This window comes from Fusarium redolens, assembly GCF_020744475.1.
Source record: "Fusarium redolens strain MPI-CAGE-AT-0023 chromosome Unknown BKA55scaffold_5, whole genome shotgun sequence".
Lineage (NCBI taxonomy): Eukaryota > Fungi > Ascomycota > Sordariomycetes > Hypocreales > Nectriaceae > Fusarium > Fusarium redolens.
In genome coordinates this window covers 1,265,685-1,281,934 of record NW_025763668.1, presented here as the reverse complement: position 1 = coordinate 1,281,934, position 16,250 = coordinate 1,265,685, and the positions used below count along the sequence as shown (strand labels likewise).

Below are 16,250 nucleotides of genomic sequence, written 5' to 3'. Positions count from 1 at the left end.
AGAGGTAGAAGAAGCAGCCTGGCTGGTAGACTCCTCATCGGCAACCGACGTGGAAGAAGCAGCTTCACTAGTAGACTGAGCAGCAGAGGTAGACTCATCAGCGGAAGTGGAAGCAGCGACAGAAGTGCTGGTCTCATCGGCAGCAGAAGTGGAAGAAGCAGCCTGGCTGGAGGTAGTCTCCTCATCAGCGACCGATGTGGAGGAAGCGGCTTGGCTAGTGCTCTCAGCAGCAGAGCTGGTGGAGGCAACTTCAGTTGAAGACTCCTCATCAGCAACAGAGGAAGTGGTAGCAGCGGCAGTAGATGAAGCAGCCTCGCTGGTGGACTCCTCATCAGCAGAGGTGCTGCTAGCGGCCTGGCTAGTGGACTCGTCCGCGACCGAAGTAATGGACTCAGCGGCGGAAGAAGTAGTCTCATCGGCAACAGAAGTGCTGGAGGCAGCCTGGCTAGTGGACTCCTCATCGGCAGCAGAGGTGGATGAAGCAGCTTGACTGGTAGTCTCATCATCAGCAACCGAGGTAGAAGAAGCGGCCTGGGTAGATGATTCCTCATCAGCGACGGACGAAGTGGTAGCAGCAGCAGTGGATGAAGCAGCCTCGCTGGTGGACTCCTCATCAAAAGCAGAAGAGGTGGTAGAGATTCCAGCAGGGTTACCAGTGAGATCCTCAGAGGTAGCAGTGGATGACTCCTCATCGGCGGCGCTGGTAGTCCTGGTCAAGGTGACAAGAGTAGTAGCACTGGAGGTCTCGTCATCCGCAACCGAGGTGGAAGTACCAGCGGCAGCTGAAGTGGTCTCTTCGTCACCCTCAGAAGTGGTGGTGCCAGCAGCAGCAGAGGTAGTGGTCTCATCAACTTCATCAGTGGTAGAGGCACCGGCAGCAGAAGTGGTAGTCACATCGACCTCATCAGTGGTGCTAGCGGCGGCAGCTGAGGTAGACGTATCCTCATCGACATCAGAAGTAGTAGCGCCAGCGGCAGAGGTTGAGGTCTCCTCATCAGCATCCGAGGTGGTAGAGGCACTGGCGGCGGAAGTGGTAGTTTCCTCATCAACAGCAGAAGTAGTGGTCTCCTCGTCGGCAGCAGACGTGGTGGTCTCCTCATCGGCGGCGGAGGTAGTGGTCGACTCATCAACTTCTTCTGAGGTCGTGGCAGCAGCAGAGGTAGTAGTCTCGTCATCGGCTGCAGAAGTAGTGGTCTCATCAACCTCTTCTGAGGTGGTGGCAGCGGCGGCAGTGGATGTCTCCTCGTCGACATCAGTAGCACCAGCAGCAGAAGTTGAGGTTTCATCATCAACATCAGAAGTAGTGGTCTCCTCGTCAGCAGCAGACGTGGTGGTCTCCTCGTCAGCAGCAGAAGTGGTAGTCTCCTCGTCAGCAGCAGAAGTGGTAGTCTCCTCGTCAGCAGCAGAAGTAGTAGTCTCCTCATCAGCAGCAGAAGTGGTAGTCTCCTCATCAGCAGCAGAAGTAGTAGTCCCATCAACCTCGCCAGTAGTGCTGGTAGTCTTATCAGCAGCAGAGGTAGTGGTCTCCTCATCAGCAGCAGAGGTAGTGGTCTCCTCATCAGCAGCAGAGGTAGTGGTCTCCTCATCAGCAGCAGAAGTAGTAGTCTCCTCGTCAGCAGCAGAAGTAGTAGTCTCCTCATCAGCAGCAGAAGTGGTAGTCTCCTCATCAGCAGCAGAGGTGGTAGTCTCCTCATCAGCAGCAGAGGTGGTAGTCTCCTCGTCAGCAGCAGAAGTGGTAGTCTCCTCGTCAGCAGCAGAAGTAGTAGTCTCATCAACCTCGCCAGTAGTGCTGGTAGTCTTATCAGCAGCAGAGGTAGTGGTCTCCTCATCAGCAGCAGAGGTAGTGGTCTCCTCATCAGCAGCAGAGGTAGTGGTCTCCTCATCAGCAGCAGAGGTAGTAGTTTCCTCATCAGCAGCAGAAGTAGTAGTCTCCTCGTCAGCAGCAGAAGTAGTAGTCTCCTCATCAGCAGCAGAAGTGGTAGTCTCCTCGTCAGCAGCAGAAGTAGTAGTCTCCTCGTCAGCAGCAGAAGTGGTAGTCTCCTCATCAGCAGCAGAAGTAGTAGTCTCATCAACCTCGCCAGTAGTGCTGGTAGTCTCATCATTAGCCTCAGAGGTAGTATCAGCAGCGGCAGAAGAGGTAGTGGTCTCATCAACTTCAGCAGATGTGGAGGTAACATCATCAACATCGGTAGCGGAAGAAGACTGATCAGCAGAAGTAGAGGAGATAACAGTAGTGGTCTCATCATCATCAGAAGTGGAGCTTGTGACACCACCAGCGGGCTCGCCAGTGGCCTGGCTGGATGCAGCACTGGATGGGACAGCAGCGGAGGAAGAAGCAGAAGAGCTAGTGGAGGCGGCAGCAGAAGATGTCGAGCTAGTGCTAGTAGAAGCTGCAGCTGAGCTTGTGCTGGTTGAAGCCTTACTTGTAGAAGCGGCGGCACTGGTGGAGGTAGAAGCCTTGCTAGTGGAAGCAGGGGCACTGGTAGAAGTGGAAGCCTTGGAGCTAGTACTGGAGGAAGATGAGCTAGATGAAGCCTTGGAGGTTGTTGTTGCAGCCTTGGAAGTGGTGGTCTCAGCCTTGGAAGTTGTACTAGGCTTTGAGGTGGTAGCAGGCTTTGAGGTGGTAGCAGGCTTTGAGGTGGTAGCAGGCTTTGAAGTGGTAGCAGGCTTTGAGGTAGTAGCAGGCTTGGAAGTGGTAGCTGGCTTTGAGGTGGTAGCAGGCTTTGAAGTGGTAGCAGGCTTTGAAGTGGTAGCAGGCTTCGAGGTAGTAGCTGGCTTTGAAGTGGTAGCAGGCTTTGAAGTGGTAGCAGGCTTTGAAGTGGTAGCAGGCTTTGAGGTGGTAGCAGGCTTCGAGGTAGTAGCTGGCTTGGAAGTGGTAGCAGGCTTTGAGGTGGTAGCAGGCTTTGAAGTGGTAGCAGGCTTTGAGGTGGTAGCAGGCTTTGAAGTGGTAGCAGGCTTGGAAGTGGTAGCAGGCTTCGAGGTAGTAGCTGGCTTGGAAGTGGTAGCAGGCTTGGAAGTGGTAGCAGGCTTGGAAGTAGTGGCAGGCTTAGACGTGGTCGTTGGCTTCTTGGATGTAGTAGCAGGCTTGGAAGTAGTAGCGGGCTTCGAAGTGGTAGTAGGCTTCTTGGAAGTAGTAGCGGGCTTCGAAGTGGTAGTGGGCTTCGAGGTTGTAGCTGGCTTAGACGTGGTCGTTGGCTTCTTGGATGTAGTAGCAGGCTTCGAAGTGGTAGTGGGCTTCTTGGAAGTCGTAGCTTGCACCTTGACAGTGGTAGGCTTGGCAGATGATGTAGTCTTCCTCTTGAGAAGACGTCTCAGAGAATCGCCCAAGGAACCGGAACACTTGCACTCACTAGCGAATGTTAGCTACATCCCAGCTGACTCAGCCGAATACTCACGGAGCACAGGATACAAAGGTTTGGCCCTTCTCTGCGCACTGTAGAAATTGTTAGCTCGCGCTGTTACCAGATCTGATACTGCATTGCACTCACATGAGCTTCGCAGGCTCGGTCGCCGCCGGAGTACTCGCAGGCAGTAGCATCAGATCCCTCTGCAGGCAAAGCGGCTGCGTTAGCAGCAGCAATGGATATGCCCCAGACAACAGCCTTGATGAAATGCATTGCGAAAAAGACAATGTAAAGAAGCGACTACTATGATGGGTGTAGTAGACTGTGAGATTGTTGATGAGAACAAATCCATTTCTGATCTGATCTATAATGGTTTTTTATAAGAACTGTTGCTCTCATCTTGGCCGATATCTTCAAGTTCGCCTGTTTCCTAATCCGTCTGGGTTGAAAGCTTGTTTAGTCGAGATATTCAGTATAAACTCAATGTGGTATTCCAGCCTCATTCTAGCCACAAGAAGACCCTTCCAGGGACCAGGGCTAAAAAGTTAATGCAGCGTGAACTCAACTTCTATTTTCAGCTTTCCGCATATGGAATTGTGAGTGATAAGTGTACCAGGAGACTGGGACTCTTGGCAGAGGGACTGGAAACGGTAGCTAACTGATAGTAGTAGTGACATGATATGGAGATCAAAAACAAGGCAGAGAATGGCTATTCCCGTTGCAATCAATTACTATCTGGATCAATTGTTCAAATAATTCTCTTAGATTGAAATAACCAAGGAAATGGTAAATTGATGTCTTCTCCGGTGCCTGCTATGGTAGGCACGGTCTAGATCGGAGAGCTGAACCGAGACAGAGGACACCATTCCAATAACGGCATGCAAAACGGGCCTACCCGTGGCGCCACAGGCCGGGAAAGACGCAGGTCCCTTTACATTCCAGGCTGGTCCTTTCCATTCTTAACACAGAACAAATCCCAGTGCCCCTTGCAGAGCCACGCGGGTTCATTTCTTGGCAGGATCAGAGTCAACTCCCAGTGCAGAAACACCTTGGCAACTGTGCGGCTCCTTCTTGTGGCGTTTGGTCTAGATGTTTCCTGTATTACACAACCGTTCACTACCTTTTTTTCTGTTGACGGATCAGAAGCTAAGCGATGTCTCTCACCCTTTTTTTTGTTTTGCTGAGGGGCTTGAATCTGGGCGTATCTCCACCAAGCCGACATATCTTGACATCGCCATCATTCTATAACCTCAATCGCATGCGGTAATAACTCACTTTCTGTCATTTCCAAAGCATTGGGCCCATCCCCACTGGCCTTTTGGCAGAGGGGATGCGCAATTCACATGGACCGCTATAGGCAGATGAATATACCTTCTAACGCCAGATGATCACCTAGACAAGCTTTTTAGTCACTGGTTGATCTGCAAACATCTAGACGCAAATCATGTTCCACTCCAACAGGGTTCTCCGTGTTCCAATGACACGCTGCAGTGCACTCGGCTGTCACTGCCCATTACATGAACCAGGGTCGGTATGTCGTGCCTTGTCGCTCTGGTATGTAAAACTCCGGCTGGGCGGCATCGCGACCCTCTTTTCCCAAAATCTATTGGATCACAACGGATCTAGCTACGTGTTCGTCCATAGCGCAAGCCATTCACAGAACGGGCTCGTATTAACCCAGAGCCTAGCCCAAGTAGTCCAGTCACTGTCACACTCAGTTATCACCAAAACAGACAATGTTGGAGTCTCGCTCTTTCGACTCTGTTTATTGCCGATAAGACCATCACCAAACAGAGTTGCGCGACTCAGCCAACACATTCAGCCCCGTAACCTACACATGAACGTGGCAGAGAGTCAATAACGTGCTCGTGCGACCTTTCCCACTTCGGGCTATCCGACAGTGCACCTTTTCTCACTCAGCTGCGCCATTTCGTTACACTATTCCCCAAAGCCCATGCTTCCGCGTCCAGAGATTGAGCCATGGCGGAAAAAAGAGGTGATTGCTGGCCTGGAACTAACTATCAAGCCGCATGCAGCTTCGACAGCTATCGATTAAGCATAACAGTTTCTCAAGCCTCGCCCTTGCATGATGCGGCTTTAATATACGCCTCGTAAGATGGGCGCTCTATTGTTTGACTCATTGAAACGTTCACGATGCCGCTTAGAGCAGAACCGGACGAGACAGCCCGACATGTTTCCCCAATTCATCAATCGCAGCTCGTTCAGCCTTATCGAACACGTAAGTCATACAGGCAGAGTCATCATGTTGCAAGCACCAGTAGAGATATGAAGGTTTTAAGTTTCAGCAGTGATACGAGCCGTCCAATAGCGCATCCTGTCACAATATAGTCTTTGGGTCAGTCCAAACGCAGCGAAATAGGAACACACGTACCAGAATGCCATTTTCAACGGCGAGCAAACCGCAACGCTCACTAAGCGATCCTCGGTGAATATCATGCATCCATCGGTTTGCAACTTTGCATCTTCACCCGAGGGTTATAGGCACTGAGTTTTCTGCAGTTTGGCTAAATCCCAAGATGGGTTGGGAGGATGATCAGTCATGCCATGATAGGCTAAGCATGCGACCAGTTCAATTGAGTTTTTGGGCTACCCTATTGCTATGAATTTATCCATGAAATACCGCAAATACGATGAAGCAGAAGGGAATGACCTTGAAATTCCCATACATGATGGATATCTGACATATGATCTTCGTGTAGCCCGCCTAACTGCTCTGTGGAATCTGTCGATCTCACCGTTAGTAAACTCTTGTAAGACTTAGTGAAGCATGTGATGGTACCTGTACGAAACGTCTGTCCCATGCCGCGGAATCCGTTGTGCAATATCTGTTTGCTGTAGGGTAAAAACCAATCTGACAACATCCAACTTCTCTGTTCTGCTTGTTCCAGAGTCTCCACTCCGGATTAGCGCATCGAAGATTATTTGGGACGATTTCCTTGCTGCAATCCGCATCTTTGACCATTAGCCTATCAGCGTAACAACATTCACACCACGAGACTTGCCTGTTGGACAGCAGACGCTGACTTCTTGCGCTACATGTTCATCCAATTGTGTTCCGTCTGGACAACACCAAATTGCTAGTCTGGAAGAATGTGTTCCTTTGGGACAATATCCGCCACTTGTCGTAGGGTTAAACAGAGGGTAGAGAACGAACCCGCTTCTTGCGCCGCACTTTTTGGGCTTGCTTGTCGCAACCGTAATCTTCACTTTATCACTCTTGACATCTTTAGTTGAGATAAATACAACGATATATGTCTGCTTAGTGTTTTTCTGGTTGCATGGAAGATCGATGGTACGTCCAGAAGAGGAATCGGTGGCCATGTCGGTCCACGATTTGACGTCTGACTTTCGGTAAGCAAGCCGCTGGTTATCATTCGCCGATGAGTAAATCTTCGCCGTTCGCCCAGGGTCAATAGTAATTTTGAAGACTGAAATAGTGAACGGCGTGCTTGTGAGCGTTGCGGTGCCAGTAGTGCCCGCCTCGTCAAACTTGATTGACGCAGAAACGGGATTAATGTTCTTGATCGGAATGAGATCTCCATTGGTGTCTTTGATCTGCCCAAGCGCGAAGGCCTTTGCGAAAGTGAAGAACTCATCAGAAAAACCTGTCAAGTCTGATAGTCGAGCTCGTTCTTGAAGCCCACTTGACCCTCCCGGCGTTGCCAGAACAAACTTGTTCATGTCATCCTCATCCAGTTTCTCTTGCGCTTGGAAGAATATGCTAGTCGCGTAAGCATCTTTTTTCACATGTGCATATATCGGCAAAGAAGGTTTATACGCAACGCCGCTGTGTTTATCATCAGGCCATTCGGCGTTTGAGTCAGGAAAGACGAGGTTACTGAAATAATTCGCAGAACCTTCACGAACCCACTGCGGATCAAGGAAATTCCCAAGTTTTCCAAGATCCTGTATGCAATGATATATCTCATGCGCAAGAGCTTGTAGCACCCGAGGTTTATTCGTCGTTGCTTCGGTGGTCCATCTCTTGAATAACTTGATTTGACATGGTGGCTTCCTAAGATTTGGATAGTAGGTCTCAGCGGTAAAATCTTCATCGCTTTCTGTTGTTAGGATGACGACAATGCTCGATGGCAGTTTTGCAAATTTGCGGTAGACTTCCATGCTTTTCTCGAGAGACTCTTTGAGGATTGGGTTTACAGCGGTTTTGGTCTTGCTGGGTAGACGGCTCCATTGCTGCGTATATGTCACGGTGACTTCTGTATTGGCTTTTTCAAATTTCTTTGGATAGCCTGAAAGAGTGCGACATTTATCTTTGAGGGTGAATTCTTTGCCTGGAGGGATATTGGGCCAGGGGCTCGAACAACCTTTCCACTGGGCTTGTGCGAGGGATGTAAAGAGAACGAAGACTAGGAGCTGTAACTTCATTGTAACGGAAGTTTTAAGACAATTATTTCGAATTTTCTGTGGTTTTAATCTACTTGGCCTTCCTATTTGTAACGTCTGCGCATATTCTATATGAGATTTGAGCCGCTTGATTGCGGAGGTGTGACATTCTCATGCACGCTGGCAACGCCACTCATTTAAGTCAAGCTTTCAGGACCAATGGCGGTTTGGGTATTCTCAGCCGTACATATAGTCCGTGGTCCAGGCTTCAGGGGCTGAGATCGCTTTCCACGATAGCGTTGCTCTTTGACCGCGCCTTATAACATCGGTCCAGCCATGCACCTCAAGAAGGTTAGCCTCACAACCTTGAATCGGATTCCTGCGGCTTTGTTCTTCCAATAGTTTATGCTATCGTGTTAATTGAAACCTATCCTGTTCTGGTCTAGTATCATGATCTAGGAATGTGCTGCCCGCAGTTGCATACCATTTTGTCAGCCAAGGAATCAGCAAATACGTCTCTTTGCGATCTTCCATTTTGTTTGCTCTAAAGTGTCTTTTTAGGTCTCACTTGTTAGCTCTCGGGTTCTAATTTACGATGACTTTTGTATGTTCAAATCGTCTGTTTCGCGACAATTGAGTTTAGCTTCTGCCCACCTCCACCGCCCTCAAGACTCCTCTTTTCCCATCGCTCCATCTTTCTCGTCAAACGCGTGCGTACCTTATCGCAATGCCAGTCGTAAGACGAATACCCGATAACAAAAGACGGTCCCGCACAGGCTGTATACCCTGTCGAAGACGTCGAAGAAAATGTTAGTCAACCGCGTCTCTCCCGGTCACATTGGCTAACACTTGGATACAAGGTGATGAACAGAGACCTCAATGCGGTAGCTGTATCGGGAGGAATGTGACGTGCGAGTTCAAAGAGTGGACCTTTGTACCAGGGGTACGCTCATCACTGGGGAAAGACGGTAGCGTACAGGGGGATAATGGCGATGATGCTGATTCATCTCTGGTCAGTCCTCTCGTCTTCCACGAGTAAGTCGATCACTAACATTGCGATGCTAGCCCATGCAAGATAGCTTGCTGTCCTTTGTCGAGCCCAGTCCTGCTCCAGCCGAGCCAGTGTTTGAGAGTCCTATAGCCAGTACTGCTCGAACGGAAAGACTTGAATCTATTCACCACACGACAACAGATGTTCCTCAACCAACCCCTTCAACCAACAACCATCACCAAAATGAAGGGAACCAAATCCCCACGCCATCAAGATGGAACGAAACAGTTCTATCAGAGCAAAACTCTTCAGAGAGACAAACAGCAATGCTTCGGTTTCGCTACCAAATAGTCCCCTGGCTAGACTCGAATGCACCAAGGTCCACCTTCGGACCAAAGATTATGACATTAGCAGCAGAAAAGTCTACCATAATGGATATCATCATATGGGTTGCGATGCGCCGGAGTAGGAGGAGTTCGAGCTCCACCAGTCATGAAGGAGATACTCATCTTGTTCAACAATTCCAGCATCGTTTATCTCTGGAAGATGGTTTCATCGCTGATGTCGGACGGTCGCTACTTGCTCTCGGTAACTTCTTTTATACTGGCCCATCTGAGTGGGCAAATCTGCACTCTGATTGCATGAATGTGAGAGAGCGATGTCAGTTCTTTGAGAGTCAGGAGGAGCCTCTCAAAACTCTCGATCGCTTTCACTTTAAGACAGGTACTATGCTTGATCTCATGTTTTGTAAGATATGAGCTGACCTTGGATAACAGAGCTTGCTGCTTCCATCATAGCAACCAAATCCCCATCATTACAGTCACTACCACTGATGAATGACACATTCCTAACCTCTGCCCCGACACCACCGAGTATTTACGACGACTGTCTAACACATCTCGCGACATGCTGCCACTTGATACATGACGAAATAATCCCTCTGTTCAACGGTATCGCACCCGTACAATCACCAACCCACGAACCCTACTCTCTCGTCTGGGCAACATGGTCCAAACTATGGGCACGCTGTGTCCAATGGTTCCGTGATCGTCCTCCAGATATGATCCCCTTGCTAGAAAGCGCCGAAGTTGACCACGCAACATCAACCAATACCCCATTCACAGCAGACGTCTATTCAAGCGCCATCGCGGTTCAAGCAAACCTAGCGATTCATTTTTCAGCCCTTCTCCTCCTTTCATATAAACCACGCTTAGTCAAATTATCATCGATACCACATAGGTTGGCATCGAAAAGCTGGCATGCTCAGAAACTCGCCAAACTTGCTCTGTGGAATAATTTCTCCGATCAATGGGATCCTGTCGTGGTAGCGACAGTTGTTCGAATAGCAAGAGATATGACGTATCCTTCTCAACAAGAAGCGTTACTGTTATGTTTCCAGCGTATCGGGGATGCGACAAAGATTCCTCTTCAAAGTGAGATTGCGGATCTGCAGCAGTTTTGGTCTTCTTCTCGACATACCAGCGCACCAGCAAATGCGCATTCCTGATACTTGATGATAGCGTAACTGGATAGAATAGGGCCGTGAGAATCATTATAAATTCATTGCTCTTGCTTACTGTGCTGATTCCAATTCATCCTTCCATGGTATAGACACTTGCGCTCCCCTTCGCACGACTGTCTTTGATGACGCCCATATTCCTGACCTAACAGCCTTCGCAATGTCGAACTGCTCCGACCGTTGCTCAGCGCCTGCAAGCTCAACTGCATAAGCACCGATGAAAGTATCACCAGCAGCAGTAGTATCCACCACCTCGACCTTCAGAGCGGGGATGAGACCCTTGGCACCCGTGTCGTTGGCATAGTATGCTCCTTTGCCACCCAGAGTAATCACAACGTTCCGCACGCCTCGAGCAAGGAAATCAGCAGCGGCCTTTTCAACGACAGAGATATCTTCGAACTCGGACTCGTCCTTTTCTGATAACAAAGCCGCTTCAGTCTCGTTGAGGATTAAATGTGCCAGCCCTTGGTAGATCTCTGCTGGGAGCACTTGAGCAGGAGCGGGGTTGAGCAAAACCGGAGTTCCTATAGTCTTGGCGGCTTTAAACGCCTGGATAACTGTCTCCAGAGGAATCTCAAGCTGCATGATAAGCAATGATGGTGCTGGGCCGGGGATCTCGGGGAAGTGGCTTGGTTGGAGGGAGTTGTTGGCTCCTGGTGATAAGATAATGCGGTTCTGGCCAGTTGGTTCATCGACGATAATCATGGCAATTCCACTCTGTGACTCAGAACCTCCGTCTTTATTCACGATGATGGAGTCTGTTCCAACATCATAAGACTTGAGACTGTCAAGAAGAACGGTTCCATATGCGTCCGCTCCAACTGCACCGATCATGGTAACATCGACGCTTGGGTTCTTCAGATCGGAGGTTCTTGAAAGCTTTGCGCAAGCAACCGCTTGATTGGCACCCTTTCCTCCGGGAAAGACATTGAAACGACTTGAAGTTATCGTCTCGCCAGGAAGAGGGTGGTGAGGGACATATGAGACAAGGTCAATGTTCAGTGACCCGAGGACACTGATGACTGGTCTTGGTGACGCCATGGCGCTTGTTTGGAGAATATGAATGTTTGTAGATAACGAAGGACGGAGCAAGGATATTTCAAAAGACGAAAACCTTTATACGCGCAGTGCATGACTGCTGAGTGTTGGCGATGTACTCCACCTGTCCTTGGCACGCTATCCTAAAAATGGGTGTGTTATGCGATGGCGGATAGACGATCAGGAAGCATGTGAACGGGGTCTAGTGGACTTAAACTCATTATTATGATATGTCAACAGTTCTACGGGTGCCTTACTCGCTAAAATCCCTGTCGTAAGTCCTTACAGCGTCTTCAGCAGCGCGCCAACATCATAGCCCCATTCAGCCTCAAGATCCGTCAACCTCCACAAAGCTCCCCATCCCGTCGTCCTATCAATACTCTTCAACAACCTTGCAATCTGCTTCCTCTCATTAACATGTGAGAATAACTTCCCAGCTATATAAAGCGGCTGTATAGAGTTCACAAGACTTCCTGGATGAAGATTTGCGCAGGATATTCCACAGACTTGTCGTGCATGCCACAGCGCTAAACACTGTGAATCTAAATCATGACGCATTTCTAGCATGAGAATACATGCTGTGTGATAGATCTGGTTGCTTGATATAGCAGCCCAGTGGGGGAAAAGCATGGCTGGGAAAATCTGCTTATCACCTGCTTCAACCATGCTAATTGGCTTCATTGTTGATGGACGCTCGTCAAGCCAGTATTGGAGCTCGTTCCAGAGTTGTTGCCATTGTTCTTGAAAGGGTCTGTCATCTTGAACGTCTGCTCGTCCTAGTTCTAGGCTTTGCGTCCTCCGAAATCTTAGATCGCAGACTTTCGTGCAGAGGTAAATGGCCCAGTTGGCTTGCATGTCAGGACAATCCCGACTCCTTTGATGAAACATGTCTCGCACATATCGCTCGACTTGTCCAGAGGATATCAGCGACTCAGGTGCAGCTGGTGCCCATTTTGAGAGTGGAAGAACAGCAGTTTCTGTCCCATCTGATATAATCGCTCCGCACAACTCCATCCTGGCATAGCACCAGAACACAGCCTGGGGCAGACCACCAGAGAAACCATCAACTCCAAAGAACTCAAAAAGCGAAGCGCATCCCTCGACATGACGCTTCCAGTTCTTGGAGCCACCAGACATGAGTTCAAAAACAGCAAGAATACAAGCTGTCACAAGCATGTTGGGATCTTTAGCTTGCAATCCAGGACTCAACAACCTAATACTCTCCTGATACAACTCAAGACTATCGCATCCCCCCTCCTGCGTCAATCCTCTCCGTTCCATCTGCCGTGATGAAAACGCAAGCATAGCATATAACAGTGCCGGGCTCTTCTGCGCCATAAGTGGAACATGAATCTGGAAATGCTTATCCTCATCAAACTTGTCCAAGTACGGCGCACATTCTGTAACCCAGTTCTGAAGATAGCATATTAATCTATCGTTGGGTACATTGACTGTTACGCTGGACAGGTTGAGGGATGATGTTGGTGGTGATGATGAGTCTGCTTCGGGTGTGACTGATGCGCTAGGTGATAGGCCGGATAACCCTGCGAAGAGGACTGTGCGGAGCTCTTCTTGAAGTTCGATAAAGCGGGGGTCAAGGGAGAAGTCTTCTGATGGGAAGAAGGCCATTGTGAGATGATGAGTGGAGTATGGAGAGTTGGTTCGATCGCCTATACAAGGCACGTCATGAGCAACACCAAGGAAGAATGTGATGATGAGTGCAAATACGGTCCCAAAACGGAACTGTAGCCTCTTCCTGTTCGCTCTCAATTCATGTGTCAAGTGTGACAGAAACAAGGTAATTTTCCAGAAACCAGTGATCCCCGAAGGATCCATTTCAAGGTCGCCGCTCACCAATTAAAATTGCAATTGGCCAATCATGAAGTTGGTCAAAGTCTCGATGGGTAATTCACTAAGCCGGATTTGGGGGCCATAGGCGACGCGATTCTCAGGTCATGACTCGGTAACATAACAACCGGAGGAAGCAAAGACTCCATTTCCCAAGTAACTTGAACTTGAATTCGGTATTGATTGCCCCAGAAAGCACAGACTGCAACCAGGCAAAGTTCCCCGCGGGAGTCTGTGACTTTAAGTCAGACTGTTCGTATGCTAACAGTGGCGATTCGTGTTACTTGGCCCGCCCATGTAAACATGCGATTTCACCAGGCGGTTCGCCCTGCCTGGCTTCTACTGACACAGTCTTTTGATACTAAATCTATATTCTGAGCCGTAGTCAAATTGTTGCGGCATGTGTTATTTATCACTTACAAGGTCCTATGACATTCGTCCATCTTTCATGATGTCATTGCCTTCTTCTCACCGCAGCTGGGCAGTCAGCATCTGTTTGTTCTGCGACAGGACGGCAGAAGCTTCGCATTAGATCAGTCTCTCTCTATATGCGACAGTTATTTACGAGAACTACAGATTTGGCTAGCGCCAGCCCTATAGATTATCTTCCGTGGTTGTCTTGGCGTTGGATCAGCTGAGTCTTGATTGGGTGCATGTCTTATTATTTATGCATCATAGTACACTTCATTACTCCAATAGTTATCAACGAAGATGATAGGCAAGTAAGTTAAGAAATATACAAAATGATCATTATGCATAGCGTGGTATATAACATTACAACCTCATCGTCACCATAAACACCTCGTCCCCTCTCCAGACTATCCTACCCTCACAAGTCATCACCCATTTACAGAGCCTCAACATGCTTCTCATTCTCCTTCTCAAACGAAGGCTTTCGTCCCGCCACAGAACCCAAAAGTCCAACCTCGGCCTGAGCCTCGCGAAGCAACTCAGCATCCTGCTCACCAGCACGGCTCTTGAAGACACGATCCATCTCCTCAAGAGAAGCGTTCTTGGTCTCGGGCAAAAAGAACCAGACCCAGAGAATACCAACGAAGAGGAAGACGGCGAAGAAGATGTAGGTTCCCCACTCCCAGGACTCGAGCATGGGGGGAACGAAGAAGGCGATAGCGAAGTTGTTGACCCAGTTACTTGAGGCACCGATGGATGCTCCCTTGGCGCGGATGGAGAGGGGGAAGATCTCGGAGACGAGAGTCCAGGAGACGGGACCCCATGTAGCGCCGAAGCCAGCGATGTAGACCCAAATGAGAGCTAATGCCATGTTAGTCATGATGGCAGGCTGGGAGATGAAGGATTGGCTTACCAACTGCAGTCCAACCAGCAGCGACGTGATTAGGCCAGTCGTGGCGGAACTTGGCGACAATAATTCCGACCGTGATCATACTGGCACCCATGACAACGGAACCAATCAAAAGAAGAGGCTTGCGACCAACGCGATCAATGATCAACTGTGAGAGCCAAGGTTAGCATAAGTTCTGCAGTCCCAGTAACGGAAGGACTTACCATAGAAGGGATTGTGCTGATGAGGAAGACAACGCCAGTGACACCAGTCGCAAGGAGAGCAATAGTTCCACCAGTAAGACCCAGGCTGATAAAAACATTAGAAGCATAATAGATGATAGCATCAATACCAGACCACTGCTGGAAGAACATGATAAGCCAAGCAGTGCAGACACGCTTGAGGTTATCCATCGATCTGAAGCAGGTCACATATTGAGCAATCTGCTGCATGAAACGGTTGTTGTTTCTCTCAGCAAGATGAGGAAAGTCCCTAGCGAAAACCTTCTGCTCAAATACTGCCTCAGCCTTGATCTCAAGGTACTCAACCTGAACAGCGTCAGAGTCGATGGGGAGCTTTCGCATCCAGGCGAGAGTAGACTTGGCTTCTTCGTCGCGGCCAACCTTGACGAGCCATCTGGGTGAGAAGGGCATGAACCAAATACCGACAGCAAGCATAGCAGCTGGAATACCCTGGATGATGGAGGGAAGACGCCAAGCAAGATCGGACTGAGAGTCGCCTGTTCCGCCGATGTAGTTACTTCCATAACCGCACCAAAACGAAAGCATAATGCCCAGAATAGTCGCAAGTTGATAAAACGACACAAGAAGACCTCTCATCTCAGGCGACGACAGCTCAGCGTTGTAAAGCGGTCCAACACCGCTGAAAAGACCAACACCAACACCAGTCAAGAATCGACCAGCGTAAAGGAGCTGTGGATTTCCTGCAGTGGCACCAACGTAGAGATAACTGCCGACGACGACCCATAAGCATGCGATGAACATGGTGTACTTTCGCGAGATAAGTTCGCTAGAAACACCAGCTGATAGAGATCCGAGAATACCGCCTAGTTGGAGAATAGATGTGAGCCATCCTGTCGCAGAGGATGATTCAACGACTGAGGGGAAGTTTTGTGTGAAGCGGGTCATGACGAGGGATTGACCCAGAACACCCTGTTGGTAACCATATTCAAAACCACCAAGTCTATCCTCCAGTCAGCAAACTGTCCTCAAACTTATATCAAAGTAATACTCACGAAGCAAAAAAGGCAATAAAGATGACCTTTGGATTCTCCCGTATAGACTTCCAGATAGTCTTCTTGGGAGCACTGGGCTCCAAGGTATAAGGACCGTCCGAGGTAGACATGGTGAAGTGAGACGAAGCTGTGGGGAGGTTGATGTGATGAAATCTGGGGTATGGGGAGAAAGTTCGAGTCTTTTAAACATTTTTCTACCCCAGGCCATTTCACTGGGGATCTAATTTTCTGGAGTTGATGCGCGGGCGAGAAAGTGGTAGGCTAAGACCCCTCGTTTGGGAATAGTGTGATTGTTGGTCTGACCACCACCGGCGAGAGAGTGCCGGAGGCTCGTGAGGATTGGGGTGATGGCATGTTGAATTGGAGACTAATTACCATAAGTTACCAGATATTGAGGCTCCCTTGCACCGGTAAGTTCATTGAGACGTGTTTATCTCATATTTCTGGCCATAGACGAAGTTACTCTTCCATTGAGTTGGCGTGAATACACTTGATGAGCGCGATGACTTCAATTGACAGCAGGCCATCACGAGGGTACTCAAGCATCATTACGTTCATCAATCCCTCGATCAAAACATGAGACATCTCCA

At 49.2% G+C, this 16,250-nt stretch overlaps 6 protein-coding genes across 6 annotated transcripts; 1 reads left to right on the top strand and 5 right to left on the bottom strand.

Moving 5' to 3' along the window:
- Nucleotides 1-2,590: 2,590 nt before the first annotated feature.
- On the bottom strand, nt 2,591-3,025 carry BKA55DRAFT_639272 (uncharacterized protein; the record flags this gene model as incomplete). The annotated part of the gene is made up of 1 exon (XM_046197102.1): nt 2,591-3,025. A coding segment is annotated over one exon (435 nt), but the record flags the coding sequence as incomplete, so codon positions are not given.
- A 3,097-nt stretch (nt 3,026-6,122) lies between these two features.
- Nucleotides 6,123-7,751, bottom strand: BKA55DRAFT_592083 (uncharacterized protein; the record flags this gene model as incomplete). The annotated part of the gene is made up of 2 exons (XM_046195339.1): nt 6,123-6,304; nt 6,368-7,751. The coding sequence occupies 2 exons, from the start codon at nt 7,749-7,751 to the stop codon at nt 6,123-6,125; spliced, it is 1,566 nt and encodes a 521-aa protein (XP_046052034.1).
- Nucleotides 7,752-8,436: 685 nt separating this feature from the next.
- BKA55DRAFT_687622 (uncharacterized protein) lies at nt 8,437-10,207 on the top strand (the record flags this gene model as incomplete). Its single annotated transcript, XM_046199091.1, has 4 exons — nt 8,437-8,518; nt 8,570-8,721; nt 8,775-9,423; nt 9,477-10,207. 4 exons carry the CDS (start codon nt 8,437-8,439, stop codon nt 10,205-10,207), a joined length of 1,614 nt encoding a protein of 537 aa, XP_046052033.1.
- A 66-nt stretch (nt 10,208-10,273) lies between these two features.
- On the bottom strand, nt 10,274-11,260 carry BKA55DRAFT_506806 (Ribokinase-like protein; the record flags this gene model as incomplete). The annotated part of the gene is made up of 1 exon (XM_046187296.1): nt 10,274-11,260. One exon carries the CDS (start codon nt 11,258-11,260, stop codon nt 10,274-10,276), a length of 987 nt encoding a protein of 328 aa, XP_046052032.1.
- Nucleotides 11,261-11,507: 247 nt separating this feature from the next.
- Nucleotides 11,508-12,795, bottom strand: BKA55DRAFT_562380 (uncharacterized protein). Its single transcript, XM_046192274.1, has one exon. It carries the CDS (start codon nt 12,593-12,595, stop codon nt 11,540-11,542), a length of 1,056 nt encoding a protein of 351 aa, XP_046052031.1. The 5' UTR covers nt 12,596-12,795; the 3' UTR covers nt 11,508-11,539.
- A 1,055-nt stretch (nt 12,796-13,850) lies between these two features.
- BKA55DRAFT_673645 (general substrate transporter) lies at nt 13,851-15,891 on the bottom strand. The gene is made up of 4 exons (XM_046198037.1): nt 15,661-15,891; nt 14,630-15,608; nt 14,430-14,574; nt 13,851-14,377 (listed from the first exon to the last, which is right to left on the bottom strand). The coding sequence occupies exons 1-4, from the start codon at nt 15,768-15,770 to the stop codon at nt 13,953-13,955; spliced, it is 1,659 nt and encodes a 552-aa protein (XP_046052030.1). The 5' UTR covers nt 15,771-15,891; the 3' UTR covers nt 13,851-13,952.
- Nucleotides 15,892-16,250: the final 359 nt, after the last annotated feature.

Bases quoted from the DNA above. Each gene is read 5' to 3' on its own strand.
- BKA55DRAFT_673645 (XM_046198037.1), bottom strand. From the start codon at position 15,770: ATGTCTACCTCGGACGGTCCTTATACCTTGGAGCCCAGTGCTCCCAAG. The intron at 15,609-15,660 runs GTGAGTATTACT...ACTGGAGGATAG, and splicing joins TTTATTGCCTTTTTTGCTTC to ACTTGGTGGTTTTGAATATG. The intron at 14,575-14,629 runs GTAAGTCCTTCC...TGGCTCTCACAG, and splicing joins TCAGCACAATCCCTTCTATG to TTGATCATTGATCGCGTTGG.
- BKA55DRAFT_562380 (XM_046192274.1), bottom strand. From the start codon at position 12,595: ATGGCGCAGAAGAGCCCGGCACTGTTATATGCTATGCTTGCGTTTTCA.